At 44.9% G+C, this 21,213-nt stretch overlaps 1 protein-coding gene across 1 annotated transcript in view; it reads left to right on the forward strand.

The window, feature by feature from the left end:
- Positions 1-21,213, forward strand: part of LOC309703495 (protein NLRC3-like) — a 33,052-nt gene that overhangs the window by 8,078 nt on the left and 3,761 nt on the right. The window contains exon 7 of the mRNA XM_082528367.1: positions 18,631-18,804. Coding sequence (XP_082384493.1) covers positions 18,631-18,804 — 174 coding nt within the window. The remainder of the gene's footprint in view (positions 1-18,630; positions 18,805-21,213) is intronic.

The following is a 21,213-nucleotide window of genomic DNA, read 5'->3' on the forward strand; positions in this document are numbered from 1 at the left end:
GATAATTTTATTATTGAACAACAACCATGTTCTCAATGAACCCAAAAAACTCATTAATATCAAAGCTGAATGTTTTTGGAAGTAGTTTTTAGTTTGTTTTTGTTTTAGCTATTTTAGGGGGATATCTGTGTGTGCAGGTGACTATTACTGTGCATAATTATTTGGCAACTTAACAAAAAAACAAATATATACCCATTTCAATTATTTATTTTTACCAGTGAAACCAATATAACATCTCCACATTCACAAATATACATTTCTGACATTCAAAAACAAAACAAAAACAAATCAGCGACCAATATAGCCACCTTTCTTTGCAAGGACACTCAAAAGCCTGCCATCCATGGATTCTATCAGTGTTTTGATCTGTTCACCATCAACATTGCGTGCAGCAGCAACCACAGCCTCCCAGACACTGTTCAGAGAGGTGTACTGTTTTCCCTCCTTGTAAATCTCACATTTGATGATGGACCACAGGTTCTCAATGGGGTTCAGATCAGGTGAACAAGGAGGCCATGTCATTAGTTTTTCTTCTTTTATACCCTTTCTTGCCAGCCACGCTGTGGAGTACTTGGACGCGTGTGATGGAGCATTGTCCTGCATGAAAATCATGTTTTTCTTGAAGGATGCAGACTTCTTCCTGTACCACTGCTTGAAGAAGATGTCTTCCAGAAACTGGCAGTAGGACTGGGAGTTGAGCTTGACTCCATCCTCAACCCGAAAAGGCCCCACAAGCTCATCTTTGATGATACCAGCCCAAACCAGTACTCCACCTCCACCTTGCTGGCATCTGAGTGGGACTGGAGCTCTCTGCCCTTTACCAATCCAGCCACGGGCCCATCCATCTGGCCCATCAAGACTCACTCTCCTTTCATCAGTCCATAAAACCTTAGGAAAACCAGTCTTGAGATATTTCTTGGCCCAGTCTTGACGTTTCAGCTTGTGTGTCTTGTTCAGTGGTGGTCGTCTTTCAGCCTTTCTTACCTTGGCCATGTCTCTGAGTATTGCACACCTTGTGCTTTTGGGCACTCCAGTGATGTTGCAGCTCTGAAATATGGCCAAACTGGTGGCATCTTGGCAGCTGCACGCTTGACCTTTCTCAGTTCATGGGTAGTTATTTTGCGCCTTGGTTTTTCCACACGCTTCTTGCGACCCTGTTGACTATTTTGAATGAAACGCTTGATTGTTCGATGATCACGCTTCAGAAGCTTTGCAATTTTGAGACTGCTGCATCCCTCTGCAAGATATCTCACTATTTTTGACTTTTCTGAGCCTGTCAAGTCCTTCTTTTGACTCATTTTGCCAAAAGAACGGACGTTGCCTAATAATTATGCACACCTGATATAGGGTGTTGATGTCATTAGACCACACCCCTTCTCATTACAGAGATACACATCACCTAATATGCTTAATTGGTAGTAGGCTTTCGAGCCTATACAGCTTGGAGTAAGACAACATCCATGAAGAGGATGATGTGGACAAAATACTCATTTGCCTAATAATTCTGCACTCCCTGTAGTTGTGGATGATGTTACGCCCCACTTAAAAACGAAGTGTTGACTGGAGTGAGGGGTAACACAAAGTGAAAGAGAACACATGAACTACTGGAGAATAGATGTCATTAAATGTGATTTATTGCCCAAAACTACTACAGTAAAAATAAACACAGGGAAGCTCTTTTCTTCAGGGTCTCCAAGGCCAAAACAACAAACAAAACACCCCCTTTAGCTAGAAATCAAACCAAGTACTCACTAACCAAAACAAAATACAATGGCTGAGCTCCCTGTCTAACCAAAAAAAAGGAGAAAACAGTTGAAACAAAAATGGCAGAGAACCCCTACCTGCTTCCACAATGATGAACTAATTAACACAATAAGGGCACACCTTTTCTTACAATAAAAGAAAGAACCAAAGTGTCACAGAGTTTAAGTTCTCACACACATACACACTAAGGCCCGCTGCCCAAAACACGATAGCTCACAGCTCTGGCAAAAATGGGGGAAGTGGCAGGGGTGTGGCAGTTTAGGATGGCAGACTATATGCCGTGGCTGACGAGCTGGAACACACCTCAGCTGTGGCTCATGAGGCAGACCTGCAACACAAGAAAAGGAGAAAAAAACCTCTTCCACAGAGGGAGAGCCACTAATGTGACGTCGTTGTCCCTGGCTCTCTTTCTCTCTTTCCCTTCCGCTCTGTTCCTGTGCTACTGCGAGTGTAACTACCGCACCTCCCGCCTCTTCCCAGCATAAAGCACAAGGCTCGTGTCCCGAGTAAAGAGGAAAAAAAGGGCGACAGAGAGGGTGAGAGAGAGAAAAAAACCACGGCTTGCGATAAGGAGCCGGCTCGCGTTGTTCACGTCAAAGATCCGGCTCTTGTAACAAGATGGCGGCGCGCACAGACGCAGCGGCCCGGAGCTCCTACACTTTTGCACTTTTGGTGGTACTGTGTATTATTTCACACAGTCTGGGGTTACTTCAATACAACAGAGATGATCTACTACAACTAAGCCGTGGAGATCTTCAACTAACATCCGAGTATCTCATCCCCCCGGAGATCGTTAAGCAACCCCCGGGGCTACCCGCAACAGCAAGCCGCAGGAGGAGACGTTGCGAGCAGAGGCAGAAGAGAGGCAGGCGGGGAGGCCTGTGGGCACGGCTAAAGACTAGTCTGTTTAAACCACCACTCCCGATCATATTCCTCTCCAACGCCCGTTCAATCCGTTACAAACTGGATGAAATACGACTGCAGATCGCCACTCGACGGACTTTTAATAACTGTTCGTGCATGATTTTCACCGAAACCTGGCTGGACAGCGCCATTCCCGATGCGGCTATTGATCTAGCAGGCCGCACCGCCTATCGAGCCGACAGGTCTGCGGACTCGGGTAAGAAGACTGGCGGGGGGCTGTGCATCTATATTAACAACTTTTGGTGCACGAACGTCACGGTAACGGAAAGACTGTGCAGTACGGAGGTAGAACTGTTGGTGTTAAAGTGCCGTCCATTCTATCTCCCTCGGGAATTTTCTGCCGTTTACATCTGCGCTGTTTACATTCCACCAGATGCTAATGCTAAGCTAGCGTTAGCACAATTGAGCAGCAGCATCAATAACAGCCTGGTAGCACACCCGGACAGTGACTTTATTGCGGCTGGGGATTTTAACCACGCGGACCTGAAATCTGTACTTCACAATTTCCACCGTAATGTGAAGTGTGCTACCAGAGGAGATAGAACGTTGGACCAGGTGTACACCAACATGGCGAATGCGTACAGAGCCCAGGCTTATCCCCACCTGGGTCTGTCAGACCATCTCTCCCTTCTGCTACACCCAATATACACACAAAAGATCAAGAGCACTGGGATTACAACCAAAACCGTGAGAACATGGCCGCAGGATGCTATTCCGATGCTTCAGGACTGTTTCCACTGCACAGACTGGGATGTATTCAAGGTGCAGGACACTGACAATCGTGTCGCATTGGACAGTTACACCTCCACTGTCTTGGACTACATCTGTTTCTGTGTGGACAATGTAACAACTTGGAAACGATTCCGTGTGTTCCCTAATAATCCACCCTGGATGACACACGGAGTTCAACAACTTATTCGAACAAGGAACAACGCTTTCAAATCCGGGGACCAGGAGGCATACAGTGCTGCCAGGGCCAACTTGAGAAGAGGCATCAAGACTGCCAAGCAGCAGCACAGGAGGCGTATCGAGGCCAGGTTTGAGAACAACACAAACCCAAGGCAGGTCTGGGAGGGCATCAGGGCTATCACGGACTACAAAAGGAGAACACCATCACCCTCAGCCAACAGTTCTACTCTGGCTGAGGATCTAAATCTCTTTTATGCCCGTTTTGATAGGGAGAACACCGACCCTGTCCTGCCCCCTCTCCACTCAACCGATCCTGCTCCAGTCCTGAGCACTCATGAGCTGAGGCGTGTGTTCCGGAGCATTAACACCAGGAAGGCGGCCGGGCCAGATGGAGTGCTGGGCCGGGTGCTAAAAGACTGTGCTGCGGACCTGGCGGACGTCTTCACCTCTATATATAACACCTCGTTGTCCTGTTCACTGGTACCATCCTGTTTCAAAGCAGCAACCATCGTTCCCATCCCAAAACAGTCAAATGTCACATGCCTGAACGATTTCAGACCTGTGGCACTCACCCCCATTCCCGCCAAATGCCTGGAGAGACTGGTTATTAAACACATCAGAGCTGCCTTTCCACCATCCCTGGACTCGCACCAGTTTGCATACAGGGAGAACCGGTCAACCGAGGATGCGATCGCCACAGTGCTGCACACATTACTGAAGCACTTGGAACACAGGAACACCTATGCACGGCTCCTCTTTGTAGACTACAGCTCGGCTTTTAATACCATCCGGCCATACAAACTCCGTCCCAAACTCCACCAACTGGGACTTAACTCCTCTCTGTGCAACTGGATTGTGGACTTCCTCACTAACCGTAGACAGAGTGTCAGAGTGGGTAAGAACACCTCTTCCACCCTTGTGGTCAACACCGGTGCCCCTCAGGGGTGTGTTCTGAGCCCTCTGCTATACACTCTCTTCACCCATGACTGTATTTCCTCCTGCGCGTCCAATCTCATTGTTAAGTTTGCAGATGACACTACAGTGCTCGGACTTATATCCATCAATGATGAGACAAACTATAGGACAGAGGTGCAACAACTAGAGTCATGGTGCCACGACAATAACTTGGTCTTAAACACCAAAAAGACCAAGGAGATCATTGTAGATTTCCGGAAGAAGGGTCATAACAACCATCTGCCTCCCTTCATTGGCAGTGAGGCGGTGGAGAGGGTGAGCAGTTTTAAATTCTTGGGGGTAACTGTGACCGAGGACCTGTCCTGGGGCAACCATATCACCTCAGTTGCACGGAAGGCCCAACAGCGCCTCTACTACCTGAGGAGACTGCGGAGCGCACACATTCCCAGATCTCTGATGTTGAACTTCTACAACTGTGCCATCAGCAGCGTTCTGACGTATGGATTTCTAGTGTGGTTCCCCAGCTGCACCAAGGCCGATCAGCAAGCACTCCAGTGGGTGGTGAAAGAAGCTGGCAGAATTATTGGAACAAGTCTGCCAGGGATCAGTAATATCTTCCCCACTCGCTGTCTGAGGAGGGTGCACAGTATCCTGCGGGACCAACATCACCCTGCGCGCCACCTTTTCCATCTGCTGCCCTCAGGGAGAAGGTACAGGTCTATACAGGCCAGAACATCCAGACTGGCCAACAGCCTGTATCCACAGGCTGTGAGGCTCCTGAACTCTCTGCCCCCCTCTCACGGACAATAACCATATCCAACTTCTTAATAGCAATGAACTGGTCTGCATTGGTGCATCATATCTTTATTCTCTTCCCCCTCCTGCCCCCCCCCCCCCCCTCTTTCTTAAATAGATAACTATCATATCTGATATCATATCTCACAGTACAATAATATTGAATGGGTTGCATTGTTGTATTTTGTCATGTTTCTCAGGTCTTTGTCTGAATTTCTACGAACATTATTGCTAAGGATTGTCTTATTGCATTGGAGTCACACTGGGTTAAATATGTACACTTGGGTTTTAAGGGGTATTTATTATTTTCTTCTTTTTTTTGGGTTGTATGGAAGCCCCAAACGCAATTTCATTGTTCTTGACAATGACAATAAATAATACTACTACTACTACTAAGAGCCATTTCGTTCGCGACCGACATATCACTAGTAGCTCAGTGTTACAACATTCGAAAGAAGAGATTGCTCTTGCAGCCAGAGATTGGTACCAAGCCTCAAGTGCAATGGAAGAAGGATCGTTGAGTGCAAGAGGAACTGGGAAACCTGGGTCCCCGTAGCTGGTTAGCAAGAATAAATGTACCCTCAGCAGATCTGCTAGATGATGTAAATGCAGCGCTATGGACGATACCTACAGCCACGATTACTGAGACTAACAAGCTGATCTACACTACAGCAGGAGTGATCAGTGAGATGCTTGGCTACAAGTTGAACAGCCATAAGAAGCAATACCCCCTATGGGGAAGGAGTCTGGAGACTAGTATCAAGGTAGCATGGATAGAGGTTAGCCAACTGTTGGAGCTGCAAAAAGGTGCGACAAAGACGGTATCCAAGATGTATAGCAAGCTGTCCATACCTGAGGCCTGCCTGAAAAACTGCCAAGCAACTACTCACAGCCTTGGCCAGCCGATTGAAGAGGTACACTTGGGAGAGAGAAGGCAGAAGGATAAACCAGCTGTTCTCCAGAGAACCAGCCAAGGTGTACTCTCAGTGGCAAGGGAACAATATGAAAACCACACACTGGAGACAGAGCAATATTGGAAGACAATATCGGAGAAGGATGCAACCCATAACGGCAATGCTCAGTGGCTAGTGGACCTAAGGGAAGGCTACAACGACCTCCCTGAAAAGGGTCCAGTAACCATCACAGTGGCAGACATCCAAGAACAGGTCTCCAGTAGTGATGTGCGGATCGATCCTGAAATATCGATTCCTCCGATACCAATCATTTATGTTCTAGAATCGATTCTCACATTAAAATATCGATATTTTAGTAATTTAGAGTAAATTTGTAGTTTATCATTAACAGGAACACAGTGGAAAGAAACTATAACATTCGGATTGTCTACATTCAAAGGAACTACTTCCTCTTCCGCCTTTCATAGTCATGTGCGAAATACGGCTGTATAAATGTCTCGCAGCCCCTTGGCGCGCGCACTCACAACAATGGCTGAGCGTAATTGAAGTCATGTGCGGACGTATTTTACCTCCACAAACAGCTGAGACGTGGTTTGCGATACATGTGGCAAAAAAGTGCTCCAAGAGTGAGGAGTTGTGGCCATACTAGGGAGACATTCAAAAGGGCTGTTGGGGGGGGGGGGGGGGGGGGTAAATACATTTTACAGTGTTTATTTATCGGATAAAATACGTTAAATGTCACCGTTATTATTGGCCGGCCCGGAAACATCGGGGGTGTCCAAATTCAGAGGCTGCTTCCACCTGAGGACCCGCCCGTCGCGGTCTAAAGAAAGCCGGGTAGTACGTCACGAGCTCCCTCGGTGGAGTGAAACTGCCGTCTGCTCCTTGCTCTCTAAAATATAACCGGGCACTGACGTAAACTCTCAACCGTCTCACACTTCTGTTTAACCATTTTCTGTTTGACGTTTATTCAGCTGTGTGAAAACCCCGGAGTAACCCTACCGAGGGATTAATAAAGTTAAATTTAATTTAATCGAATCTAATAACTTTAATCTCAGCCAAACCGATTTACTCACGAACAAATAAAACACTGAAAAAGCCAAACAATAACATTTTTAAGTTATCAAAGTGACTTATATATCATGATGATATCTGAGCCATCGTCGGCTCAGATATTTGAAGTTTACACAGCTACATTCTCACCTGAAAATATGTTAAAAGTTTTTTTGCGACCCAGAAAGAGAAATAAGAGTAATATTAAAACTAAGTCGCTGCCGCCATTGTTGGAAACTGGAATTGGCTGGGCCGCGCTATGAATTATGCAATATGATTTTTCAATTTTGTTGTCCTGGAAAATCGGGCGAAATTCGGGAGAATGGTGGCTCCGGGAGATTTTCGGGAGGGGCACTGAAATTCGGTGTTCTCCCGGAAAAATCGGGAGGGTTGGCATGTATGGTTGTGGCAACATCACTAACCTTGTCAAACACCTCAGAGTAAATCATATCACAGAATATGACGAGTGTATGTTGAGGCGAACTGAAGAGGAGGACAGGGACAGGTGCTGCTAGGGCGAGACAGACGTCTGTCACGGAGTTCTTTAGTGCTGCAGGAGGGCAACGAGTTCAAATAGCCCACAACTTCATTGTTTTTTATTTCTATATGAAGAACCCTACATTATTAAGTGATAAGAACAAGTAGTCTGATGTCCTGTAATCATTATGATGCTATAATTTGAGATACAATAAATAAAATAAGTTTTTGTACAAAGTATCGGTATCGGATCAGTATCGTCGATACCACCCTGAATATTACTTGGTATTGGATCGGAAAGAAAATCAGTGGTATCGCACATCACTAGTCTCCAATATCAAGAATTGGACAGCATCAGACCTGACATGGTTCACACCTGGCTGAAGAAGGTGACTGCACTCCATGAGGATCTCGCAGCACAAATGAACCAGCTGCTAGATGTGAGTGAAGTTGGCCCCCCACCTTCTTCAAATCCAACAAAAGTGGTATCAAACGTTTGTGCTACGTTTGGATATTAATAAAAATTTCTAGAGGTCATCAGAGGTCAACCAGCCAACTACATTAATGGAATCAAACAAAATTGATGTCTGTGCTGCAAAAATTTTTGTTTGTGCTGCTAACATTTAAAAATTTTTAACAAAATAACGTCTTGATGCGTGCTTAATCATCCAGGTAAGTAAATCCCAAAAGGTTGATTCTGTTCATCTGGACATTTTCAGTTAGAGAAACGTTTCGTCACTCATCCAAGTGACTTCTTCAGTCTCAGCTGACTGCAGGTTTCCCCAACCTTATAAACACATGTGAGTGAAGTTGGCCCCCCCCTACCTTCTTCAAATCGAACAAAATTGATGTCAAACATTTGTCCTGCAAATTATTTTGTTTTTGCAGGTTATGTTTCCCTAATTTTATAAACAGTACATGTACAGTGAGAGAGAGATGTTACATCTGTCTTCACTTGAATCCCAGTTATAGAAGTGTTGGAGGTAGTTCATAAGAGATTACAGGATCACCCCAACCTCAGCAACAGGACCAGTCTCAGCACTGATCAGTTGTGTTTGCTTTTGGAATTGTGTCTTAATTCCACCTATTTTGCATAAGGGTCAGTACAGGCAGAAACCTAGGTGTGCCATGGGTTCCCACAGGCCCCTGGTCAAAGTCACCAAACCAGTTCGTAAGCAGGTACAGGTGTGGCCAGAAGGGTCCTCAGAGGCACTGCAAGACTGCTTTTCCACCACAGGCCGCCACACACGACAACACCACAGACTTTCAGGAATATACAGAAACTGTTACTGCCTACATCCCAAAATGCATCGATGATGTCACAGAGACCAGGACTATCACTGTCCGGGCCAATCAGAAACCATGGCTCACAGGTCAGGTTTAAATGCTCCTAAGGTTGAAAAATGCAAGCCTTCAGAGCCGGGAATTAGGTGAGCCTAAGAACAGCAATGGCAAACCTGTCACGTGACATCAACTACAGCAAAGCTTCAGCGACAGCAGAAATACTTGGAGGCAGTGGCAAGGAATACAAACCATCACAGACTACAAGCCCACTCTACAGACCGTGGTGACACAATCCCCAGACAGTGTGTGGAGATCCCTTGCCAAAATCAATACACTCAAAGCTCCAGATCCTGATAACATCCTTGGACGAGCACTGACGGACTATGCTGTGGAACTCACAAATGTCTTCACAGACATCTTTAACACATCACTAGGGTCAGGCCGTCGTTCCCACATGCCTCAAAGCCTCCACCATCATTACTGAACCCACGAAGTCATCTACCTCCTGCTTTAAGGACTACTGTTCTGTCAAACTCACCTCCATCATTATTAAGTTAAGTGCTTTGAACGGTTAGTCATGCATCAAATCAAATTACCACTTTCCCCCAACCTGGATCCATTTGAGTTCCCATATTGGTCAAAACGCTCAACTGATGATGGAATTTCAACTGCCCCTCACTCAGCCCTCACACATCTGAACACTAGAGACTCATATGTCAGAGTGCTGTTCATAGACTTCAGTTCAGCCTTCAGCATCATCATTCCACAGCAACTCATTCACAAACTGGATCTGCTGGGGATCAGCACCTTGCTGTATAACGGGCTGCTAGGTTTCTTGACAGGAAGACAGCATACAGTACGGGTTGGCAGCAACACCTCCAGCCCAAGAACACTAAATACGGGGGCTCCCCAGGGATGTGTGTTGAGCCCCCTTCTCTTCACTCTGCTGACCCACGATGAGATCTACTACAGGGGTGAAGTTAACCATCTGGCAGAGTGGTACAGCAACAACAACCTGTCCCTGAATGTGGAGAAGACCAACAGCAACTCTACTTCCTCTGCAAACTGAGAAGCACAAGAGATTCAACCCCCATTATGAGCACCTTTTACAGAGGCACAGTTGAGAGTATCGTCACCAGCTGCATCACTGTGTGGTATGACTCCTGCACTGGGTTCGGCAGGAAAAAATGACAACGGGTAGTGAGAGCAACCGAGAGCATTGTGGGGACCTCTCTTGCCTCCCTCCCCAGGAGATCTACTGCACCTGCCTCATCTGGAAGGTCCTCTCCATTACAGGTGACTCCACTCATCCCTTCAACAGCATCTTCAGTTTGCTGCCATCAGGAAGGATACTGAAGAGCCTCCGGGCCAGAACACGCAGACTGAGAGACAGCTTCGTCCATTGGGCTGTCAGGATGCTGACCATCTCTGAATCGAGAAGGGGGGCCCAAGGGTACATCTTTCGCCATCTTACAATGCTGTGATTGTAGCCAATCCCCACTTTCTGTGAATGGTACTCATGGCCATTGATCAGTAGGCTTTGATTAGTTGTCATTGATCAATGGTCATAAGAATTTGCATACTAACAATCATGGAACTAACCCCCCAACACATTGTTCATTCAGTGGCGCTAGTTTCCTTCACTATGCAAATGTACTGTTTATAAGGTTGGGGAAACCTGCAGTCAGCTGAGACTGAAGAAGTCACTTGGATGAGTGACGAAACGTTTCTCTAACCGAAAATGTCCAGATGAAAAGAATCAACCTTTTGGGATTTACTTACAGTACCTGGATGATTAAGCACGCATCCAGACGTTATTTTATTAATATTTTTAAAATGATCGCGGCACACACAAAATGTTTTGCAGCACAAACCAGCACAAACATAGCACAACTGATTGACATCAATTTTGTTTGATTCCATTAATGTGGGGGGGAGGGGGGGCTGGTTGATCTCTGATGACCTTTAGAAATTTTTATTAATATCTTTAAAATGATAGCAGCACAAACAACAATTTTAGCAGCACAAACCAGCACAAACGTAGCACAAACGTTTGATACCACTTTTGTTGGATTTGAAGAAGGTGGGGGTGCCAATTTCACTTACATAGCTGCTAGTCGATGGGAGACATCCAGAATGGCTAACCAAAGGCCAGACAGTCCCGATCCTCAAGGACCAAAGAAGGGACTGGTCCCATCCAACTACCAATCAATAACCTGCCATAATACCACGTGGAAGCTCCTGTCAGACATCAGTGTAGTCAGTGGTAACAAAGAGGGGGAAAGTAGTGGGAACTAAAGGGATCAAACTACCACTAAGCGACATTGCAGATATAGACAACAGTTACAAGGCAAATGGGAACCATGAAGAGGCTGCTAGAAAAACGGTAACCAACAAGTAGCTACAGAGGGTCCTGGCAAGTCCTGAATAGTCAGCTGAACGGTAAGAACAAGATCCAGACTATCAACACCTACTTCCTGCTCGTTATCAGATACCCTGCTGGGATAATAAGATGGCCAAAGGAGGAGATAAAAGCCACTGACATCAAGACAAGAAAGCTCCTGACCATGCATGGAGGGTTTCACACCAAATGCAGCACCCTTAGGCTGTACATTAAGCAGAAGGAACAAGGCCAGGGACTGGTGAGTGTCAGCACCACAGTCCAGGATGAGGCAAAAAAAAAAATGAGTACATCGGGAGAATGGCCCCAACTGACAACGTGCTCATTGAATACCTCAGGCAACAGAAACCAAAAAAGATGAGGAAGAGGAGGAAAATCCTGTAAGGACAAGGCACTGCATGGTATGTACAATTGGCAGATCAAGGAGATTGCTGACATCCAGAAATCCTACCAGTGGCTGGACTAAACACAGCACAGAGGCACCAGTTATCGCCACACAGGAACAAGCTCTGAGCACACGAGCCATAGAAGCTGGGGTATACCACACCAGGCAACACTAGGGATGGGTATTGATAAGATTTTCACGATTCCGATTCCATTTTCGATTCTGTTTAACGATTCGATTCTATATCGATTCTCTTATCGATTCTCTTATCGATTCTTTTTAAAAAAGGAGAACACTAAGTTTGATTAGCTTAGAACTTTGTTTTTTATCTTCTCTTTGAACAAGATAGAAATTTAGGAGTAACATGGCCTTACAAACCCAGCAGTGAGATCTTAAGAGATCCGCAGCCTACAGCTCTTCAATGGGGTGTCACAGGGACCCCGGGAAAAAAAATTGTAAATGTAAAATAATAAAATAAATATTCTTCTGTAGCAATAACAAAGTATAACATAAATGATTCTATAGCAATTACACAAGAATATCCAGTAATGTCCCTGCCTACAATTAAACACATTCACTTACCGAAAATCGGGGGCATCTGCTGTGGCAAACGGGTGCAAGGCTTTGACCACAAACTGCTCGGTGACATTCGTCTATCCTGGCTTGAAAGGAGACGACGTCACCACGTTGCGTTGGCTGAAACGCTCAAAAGTTTGGTTATACTTTACAAGAGCGGATGACAACAGTGCAACTTGCAATACTTGAAAAGTAGATGTTTCATTTAAGGGAGGAAACATTACAAATATGCAAAACCATTTGCTCACAAAACACGTGATAACCTTAAATGAATGTCGTGTTTTTAATTCCGCTCCGGACTCGTGAATCTCAACCCAGCAGCAGCGGTAACGTTTGCACGTCCTCTCCCGTTAATGCGGCAGGTAAATAATCAACTAACAGTGCATATTATGTTAGCGCAATCTGCCTTATTACAAGACCTGCCATTACTGTGCATTTAGTGACCATGATGAGAGAGAGTCTGGCTCAGACTTTGGCAATTCTCGCTGCAGTCTACCGGTAGCGATTAATAAAGTATTCTGATTCTGATTGTTTCAGGATGACCTGCCATTATCCAATGACACATCTGCTTATCTGTATCTTTTGCTCGTTTCTCCTCCTCTTCTTTTCTCTTTTTTCTAAACCGAGCACCTGATGGCTTTGAACTTTTCTTGTCCATCTTCCATTGGTTTTAATTTTGCACTCCAGTATGAACACCAATCCTTCATCCTGAGGATCACCACAACATAATCTAACACACCTACACCTTAGTTCACAGATTCACTTTGTCTAGGGTGCATTTCTGAGATTTCACACAACCCAGGATTCAAATCATGAATACATAATGGGCTTGGATTTACATCATTATGAATGAAATGTGCTCTATTTGGAAGCAGTAGGGCCCCCTCCCCTTTCGACAGGTTGTGTGTGAGACTTTAAATCATCAAACTTTAAAATTTAAATTGTTATTGATCCCTTTACCCCCGAGTCCTAAAGTGTATATTTGTTTTCTTACTCTTCTTATATATATTGTTTGTTTACTTGCACTGCTCTAACTGGAGCCTCGTCGTCTCCTCTCTCTATATACTGGACTGTATGTAGCGGAGATGACAATAAAGTTTACTTTGACTTCAGCAGCGAGCAGGCGCACCGAGGGCTCTCGTGCTCACCTTTCGTGTATAGAATTTTGGAAAAACATCGGTGCAAATTATAAGTCTGTATCATGATGTCTGGTGTTTTTGTTGGTTTGTTTTTTATTTTGTTTTATTTTGCGAGTTGGTTATTAGATGCTGCTCCAGCCGGTCAGAGAATCCCCCGCCGCCCCGCCCTCTCCTCCCTGGGCACACCTCGCAAATGGAGGGCGCCCTTACTCCCAGCAAATCAGAATCAGAATCAGAATCAGAAAGGGTTTTATTGCCAAATGTTGAGCAGGTTTACAACATTAGGAAATTGCTGCGGTGCTTCAGTGCAAACATACTGTCATAAATTGCGCTTAAATAGACATGAAAAAATAAAAGTAAGAATAAGAATTAAAAGTGCTACGTAGAAAGATATATGCATGAGATATACATGAGATATATACATGAGAATAAGAATTAAAAGTGCTACGTAGAAAGATATATACATGAGTGCAGGTGGTGATCAGTGCCAAACATGGAATGATGCAGTGACACAGCGTAGGGTCATGTGTTAGTGGTGGGAACAGTCGTACGTTTATTGTTCATGTGTCCAACAGCAGAGGGGAAGAAACTGTTCTTATGGCGAGAGGTTCTGGTGCGAATGGACCGGAGCCTCTTGCCTGAGGGGAGCAGGTCAAACAGACTGTGTCCAGGGTGCGAAGGGTCAGCTGAGATCCGAGCTGCACGCCCCAGTGTCCTGGAGGTGTACAGGTCCTGCAGAGATGGGAGTCTGCAGCCAATCACCTTCTCAGCAGAGCGCACAACACGCTGCAGTCTCTGTTTGTCCCTGATAGTGGCTCCAGCGTACCACACGGTGATTGAGGAGGTGAGGATGGACTCGATGATTGCAGTGTAGAATTGCATCATCGTCCGTGTTGGCAGGTTGAATTTCTTCAGCTGCCTCAGGAAGTACATCCTCTGCTGGGCTTTCTTGATGACGGAGGTGATGGTGGGCTCCCACTTCAGGTCCTGGGTGATGGTGGTACCCAGGAAGCGGAATGAGTCCACAGAGGTGATGGGGGTGTCAGTCAGGATGATGGGGGGGAGTGGAGCTGTGTGCTTCCTGAAGTCCACAATAATCTCCACTGTCTTCTGGGCATTCAGCACCAGGTTGTTGTGGCTGCACCAGGACACAAGACGTTCAACCTCCCTCCTGTAGGCAGACTCATCCCCGTCCGAGATGAGCCCAATAATGGTGGTGTCATCTGTAAACTTTATTATCTTGACAGACTGGTGGGTGGAGGTGCAGCAGTTGGTGTACAGGGAGAAGAGCAGAGGAGAAAGAACACAGCCCTGAGGGGAGCCGGTGCTGATGGTCCGGGAGTCCGAGACATTCTTTCCCAGCCTCACATGCTGCTTCCTGTCCGTCAGGAAGTCAGCGATCCACCGGCAGATGGGATCAGGCACATTCATCTGGGAAAGCTTGCCTCGGAGATGGTCTGGAAGGATGGTGTTGAAGGCAGAGCTGAAGTCCACAAACAGGATCCTGGCGTAGGTTCCTGGGGAGTCCAGATGCTGCAGGATGAAATGTAGGGCCATGTTGATGGCGTCATCTACAGACCTGTTGGCTCTATATGCAAACTGCAGGGGGTCCAGGAGGGGAGATGGGAGAGAACCAGGCGCTCAAATGACTTCATGACCACAGATGTCAGAGCCACGGGTCTATAGTCATTTAGTCCAGTGATCCTAGGTTTCTTGGGGACAGGGATTATGGTAGAGGACTTGAAGCAGGCAGGCACATGACATGCCTGCAGTGAGGAGTTGAAAATGCCAGAAAACACTGGGGCCAGCTCGTTTGCACAGTGTCTGAGGGTGGCAGGAGACACACCGTCTGGGCCGGGAGCTTTTCGAGCATTCAGACTCCTAAACTGCTTCCTCACATCTGCTTCATGAATATGAAGAGTTGTGGTGGGAGGAGGTGGTGTGAAATCCTCTTTTGTGTGGGGTGAGGAGGGGGGTGTTGTAGGTGAACAGTTTGAAGGTGGTGATGGCTCTATGGAGGGGGGAGAGGTGGGGGAATGAGTGTCCAAAGTGCCTCTATTGTTGGGGCCGTTGGAGGTGTGAAGGCTGCCTGATGGCTCGTCAAAACGACAGTAGAAGTCGTTGAGGGTGTTGGCTAAGAGCAAGTCATCAGTGGAGTGGGGGGTTTTAGGCTTGTAGTTGGTGATATTCCTAAAACCTTTCCACACAGAGGCCGAGTCATTCTCTGAGATCTGCTGCTGCATCTTCTCAGAGTGCTGATGTTTAGCAATGTCCACTTCTTTAGTGAACCTGTACTTGGCCTCTCTGTAGCAGTCCCTGTCTCCGCTTCTGAACGCCTTTCTCTTTTCCAGCCACAGCTTTTTGAGTTTAGGAGTAAACCAGGGTTTGTCATTGTTATAACTCACCCTGGTGCGTGATGGCACAATGCTGTCCTCACAGAAGTGGATATAGGAGGTGACAGTGTCCGTGAACTCGTCCAAGCTGTTAGAAGCAGCCTTCATTGTGTCCCAGTCTGTAGACTCCAAACACGTGCGAAGCTCCTCCACAGCCTCGTTGCTCCACAGTTTTTTAGTCCTCACGACAGGTTTGGAGAGCTTCAGCCTCTGTCTGTACGCGGGGATTAGGTGGATCATGACGTGGTCAGAAAGTCCGAGTGAAGCGCGGGGCACCGCGCGATAGGCCCCGCTGATCGTGCTGTAGCAGTGGTCTAATGTCCTCTCCTCTCTGGTCGGGCATTTAATATACTGCTTATATTTCGGAAGCTCATGGCTCAGATTGGCTTTGTTAAAGTCCCCAAGAGCAATGATGAGAGAGTCCGGGAATGTCCGCTCCATGTGCAGTATCTGCTCCGCGAGTGCACACTGAGCTGCCTGCGCATCCGCGTCTGGCGGGATGTAAACAGCGGCCAGGATGAATGAAGCAAACTCCCGCGGAGAATAAAACGGTTTGCAGTGAATAAATGGGTGATAGAAAACCGATTGGTGCCTATGCCATTCCCAATATGCGCTGGCTGACATTGGGGCAGCATGAGTACGAGCATTTTTTTTTTTTGCCAATGCCAATGCCTGTGATCCCACCCCCCACCATGATGCCGCCCCGGGCAACCGCCTGTGTCGCCCGTATCTAAAACCACTACTGGGCGACTGGAATCGATAAGGGAATCATTTGCAAAAACGGCAAACAATTCCAGGGAATTGAAACAGTGGGAACCGGTTCTCAACAAGAACCAGGTTTCGATACCCATCCCTAGGCAACACCCTAGGTGTCACTGTTCTGGGTCCTTGTGACCCAGCAGTTTTGAGTCTTTTGTATTTTATATTATGGCTTCTGTTAGGAAATAAATATATATTCTTAGTGCTTATTTTCTGATTATATTGTTTTATGTAGGCCAGTATACTAAAGCAGGCCATCTTTCAGTCATACAGTATGTGAAAGGTCATAGATTGCTGAGTGAGACAGGAAACTGTGCAGAACGCTTTGTGCAGAGCTGCAAAGGAACAGGATGCAGACAGAAAAGAGGAAGTAGGCAGAGTGAAGCGCAGAAGTTGTTTTGATCGAAACTGTGTGTGACGTATAACTGACTATGTTATACACATCCAGCTTAATGCTTCAGATCTGCAAGTGGCTTAGCCTCGTGCACATCCCTTTCCGGAAAGTAATGATTGAATAAAATAATTATACATACTTTGCATACTCTCACTCCGCATTTTCTCTGTCCAGTAAAAGAATAAAAAGAAGAGGATTCAATACTTCTGTTCTGAGTTCCTTGTTGTGCTGTTTTGATCATTATAGATAGTCTTATTACGCTAGGTTTGATTATGGCTATTATCTACATTATAGAAAGTAACAAAAATAAAGAAAACACATTAAATGAAGTGTGTCCAAACCTGGCTGGTAGTATATATTTTAGAGCTGAAATTAGCTAAAATGAGAAAACCACACAGAATTATGTAATGATGATATGATAATGATTTTCACTCCATCTATTCTTGATGTTAATGAATTCAGCGGTAAAATAAAAACTTAAATTCAGCAGATTGATGTTTTTTTCTGCAGCACTTATCTTGTCTTATTAGCATCAATTGTACTCATCTATGAGTCTTTATGATCTGAGGCACCATTTCATCTGTAAAACATGCTCCATCAATCCAATAGTGCATATGCTCAATTTTTTTCTTCCTTCTCCTTTGTGTATGCTTTGTTCTTGTATGTCAGTGCTGTTTGTTTCCCACCTAAGAAGCCAGTCCATTTGGGAGTAATGGGAGACAAGGACATGCAATGTTTGTCACTTATGTCAACCATACTTCACAATTTGGTTTGGATCACAGTTTTTTTCCTGGAATAAGTCTCGGCACAAGCTTTCATTACTCAAATTCTGACCAAGGATCTCCCTTTAGTTAGCCATCTTACTTCTGTGTGTAAGAGAAGGCATTTGTGCTTTGCATCCATCTCATCACAAAGCCGCTTGAATAGACCTGAGTTTAGGGCATTCGCTTTGATGTAGTTAATGACTTTAATGACACTGTTTATTGTGTTTTTAGGTTCAAGTAACATTTTTTGGATAATCACAATTTCCCTGTAAATGACAGTGCATAGACTTGCAGTCAAGTGCAAACTCCACTCAGCTCTCTGTGTATATGCAGACCAAGAGAAACCAATCCAGTTTTTCTGATATGTAACCATTCAGAATTTTGAATAGTTCTACACCACTGGTTTTGCTTGGTAGTGACAGCGCAAAAAAAAATGTTGTCATGCACACATATATCTTTCACATACAAGTAGTATTAGCCGTCAATTTCAGTAGACTCATTAACCTGAATTATGTACCTCTTCAACAACTGTGTCTTAGTGTCCCCTGCTATATCTTCAATTTGCCTGGTGATGGTATGAGCCAAAGGTGGAACCTACATATTTTTTTCCTTTTTTTAACAGCAGTCTCTCCTAGAAAGTTGAATCGTGACCTCGATTTGTAGGGTGCTCCCTTACACTCTTAAGAAACGTGAGATGACTGATGGGAATCATCACTTATATGCTGCTTAATTCAATTGAAAGGATGCAAATAGATTGAATTGTTGCTGTTTTTTTTGTATGTAGTCTGTCAGGCTGTCTGATCACAGAGGAAGGCTGTACTTGTTTGGCATCAGCTCTGAGTGCCAACCCTTCCCATCTGAGAGAGCTGGACCTGAGCTACAATCAACCAGGGGGCTCAGGAATGGAGCTGCTGTCAGCTGGTCTGAGGGATTTAGGCTGGAGACTGGACACTCTCAGGTATGGATCTGTGCTCTTTTTCAGTCCAGTTTTATCCAACCACTGATAGGATTTCTGGATGTGCGAGGAAGTGTCTATCTGCCAGTGGTACATATCGTGCAGGGGCCTCTCCTTACATGATGGTTCCTCCTCTTGCTTCTCTTTCTTGGGTTTCTGCTGCATGAAATATTCACTGGGCATTGGGTTGTCATGGCCATCATTCTCTTGTATGTATTTACCATCTCTTGACTCAGTGGTTTTAGCTAATTATAGGCTAAACTCCAGCCTTCCTTTCATATCAAAAATTCTTGAAAGAGTAGCTGTCAAGTCCTCTGGAGAGGAAGGTCTTATTTGAAGAGTTTTAGTCAGCTTTCATAGAAACCGCTTTAGTGAAGGTTAGAAATGATCTTTCTGAACTTGAATTAAAAGCCAAAGTGAAAAAGTGAGCATTAAGATGTGATTTAAAAGACTGAATAGACTTTGAAGTCAAATATCCTCTGGCAGATTATTCCAGTGTCTGAGTGATACTACTGTAAATGCCAGATCTCCTCTATGCTTCAATTGAGACCTTGGTTGTACTAAGAACATCTGGTTAGACAATATCAGTGCTTTTTTGGGGTCATCCATGTTGAGGAGTTGGCTTAAATAACTGGGTGCCATATTATTTGTAACTTTAAAAGTAAGTAAACTAATATTAAAATTAATATGATATTTGACATGGAGCCAGAACTAAAGTGATGTGTGCATTCTAACACCCGATAAAGACGTGCAGCAGCATTTTGGACTAACTGTGAGCAATGAAGAGAAATAGAGAGAATCTCAGTAATCCAGACTAGAAGTGATGAAGGCATGAATTTGTGTTTCTTGATCTCTTCGAGAAAGATAAGGCTTTGATTGGCAATTTCGCGTAACCTGGTTTTCACTACAGTGGATGCTTGCTTCTCTAATTTAAAATAGTTATCTAAAACACTCCGAGATTCCTTATAGTGTGAGAAAGATGAGGAGTAAGCAGACCGAGGGTATCAGTTAACTTATCCAAAGGGACTTGACTTCCAATAACCTTAACTTCAGGCCCCCAGGAGGCATCCTTCTCTAGATCATCTCTAGATGAGGCATCCTTCTCTAGATCAGCAGCGGCTCTACTCTTAGCATTTCTCAAATGGCTGAGCTTCTCACCCACTTGGCTAAGCCTAGAAGCCTAGAATTTCTGTCCATAAAAATTATGAACAGAATTGATGACAAAGGGAAGCTCTGGCGAAGTCCACCACCCACCAAGAACAAGTCCAACTTATTGCCGGCTATGCAGACCAAGTTCTTACAATGGTGTATAAGGATTCTGGCCCGTAGTGATGGGCCAGACACCCCATATTCCCGGAGCACCTCCCACAGGACCCACCAAGGGACATGGTCGAATACCTTCTTCAAGTTCTCTAAACTCCTATGTACCCTAAAGTATTCTTGAGATGATGAAGAGCTGATCCAGTGTTCCATGACCAGGACGAAAACTGCATTGTTCCTCCTGTATCCGAGGTTCAACTAACGGACGGACTCTCCTCACCAGCACCCTGGCATTGACCTTCCCAAAGAGTTTCATAACCAGCTTGTTTGGTTAGTTGTGACTTACAGCTAACGTTAACAGTGGCGTGTCTAGAAAACTTTTGTTGGGGGGGGCAGGTAGGGGCACAGATTTGGAAAGGTGGCAGATGTTATTGGCAGATAATGCTAAAAACAATTCTACCAACTGTTAACCATAATTCAATAACCCTATAAACCTAATAACCAAATGCGCTTTTAACTCTTATTAGAAAGAGATTTTAACCACTACGGTGCAAAGTTTTTAGATACTGCGTTGATAAAGTACAAGAGATACAATCAGTCAGTGTTTATTCAGCAGATAAGGACATCAATATTTGCATAGTATTTTTACTGACATGTAGTGCACATATGTTTTGGGCAAAAACATTTTTAACATACAATTGGCAAATTAGCCAATGCAAAACCAATGCCTATTAAAAAAAGAAGATAATCTTCTCACAAACTGGTGTTTGATTTTGAAACAGGAAAAAAGTGGGGAAACAAATGAAAAGACTAACATTTGAATGAAACCTGAAAGCAAGTAAATACTTTCTATGCTGCCTTATGGTAAACTTTGGTAATATTGATCAAGAACAACACTGGCTGATGATGAAATACAGTCAGCTGGCATGGTGACACTGCCAGTATTAACCTGCAGTGCTGGACTGGGACAGAAAATTGGGCATTTTGACTACAGACCGGCCCACCAGGTATTAAAGCCATAAAGTCTTTGAATGAAAACTATGGGCTCAAAATGTGGTCATAAATATTTTTTACTTGTAAATCAGTTTTGTATGTGTAAAAAGAATATGTGTGTGTGTGTGTGTGTGTGTGTAAAAAAGATTTGTGTGTGTA

This window comes from Aulonocara stuartgranti, assembly GCF_965226115.1.
Source record: "Aulonocara stuartgranti genome assembly, chromosome: 3".
NCBI classification, from domain to species: domain Eukaryota; kingdom Metazoa; phylum Chordata; class Actinopteri; order Cichliformes; family Cichlidae; genus Aulonocara; species Aulonocara stuartgranti.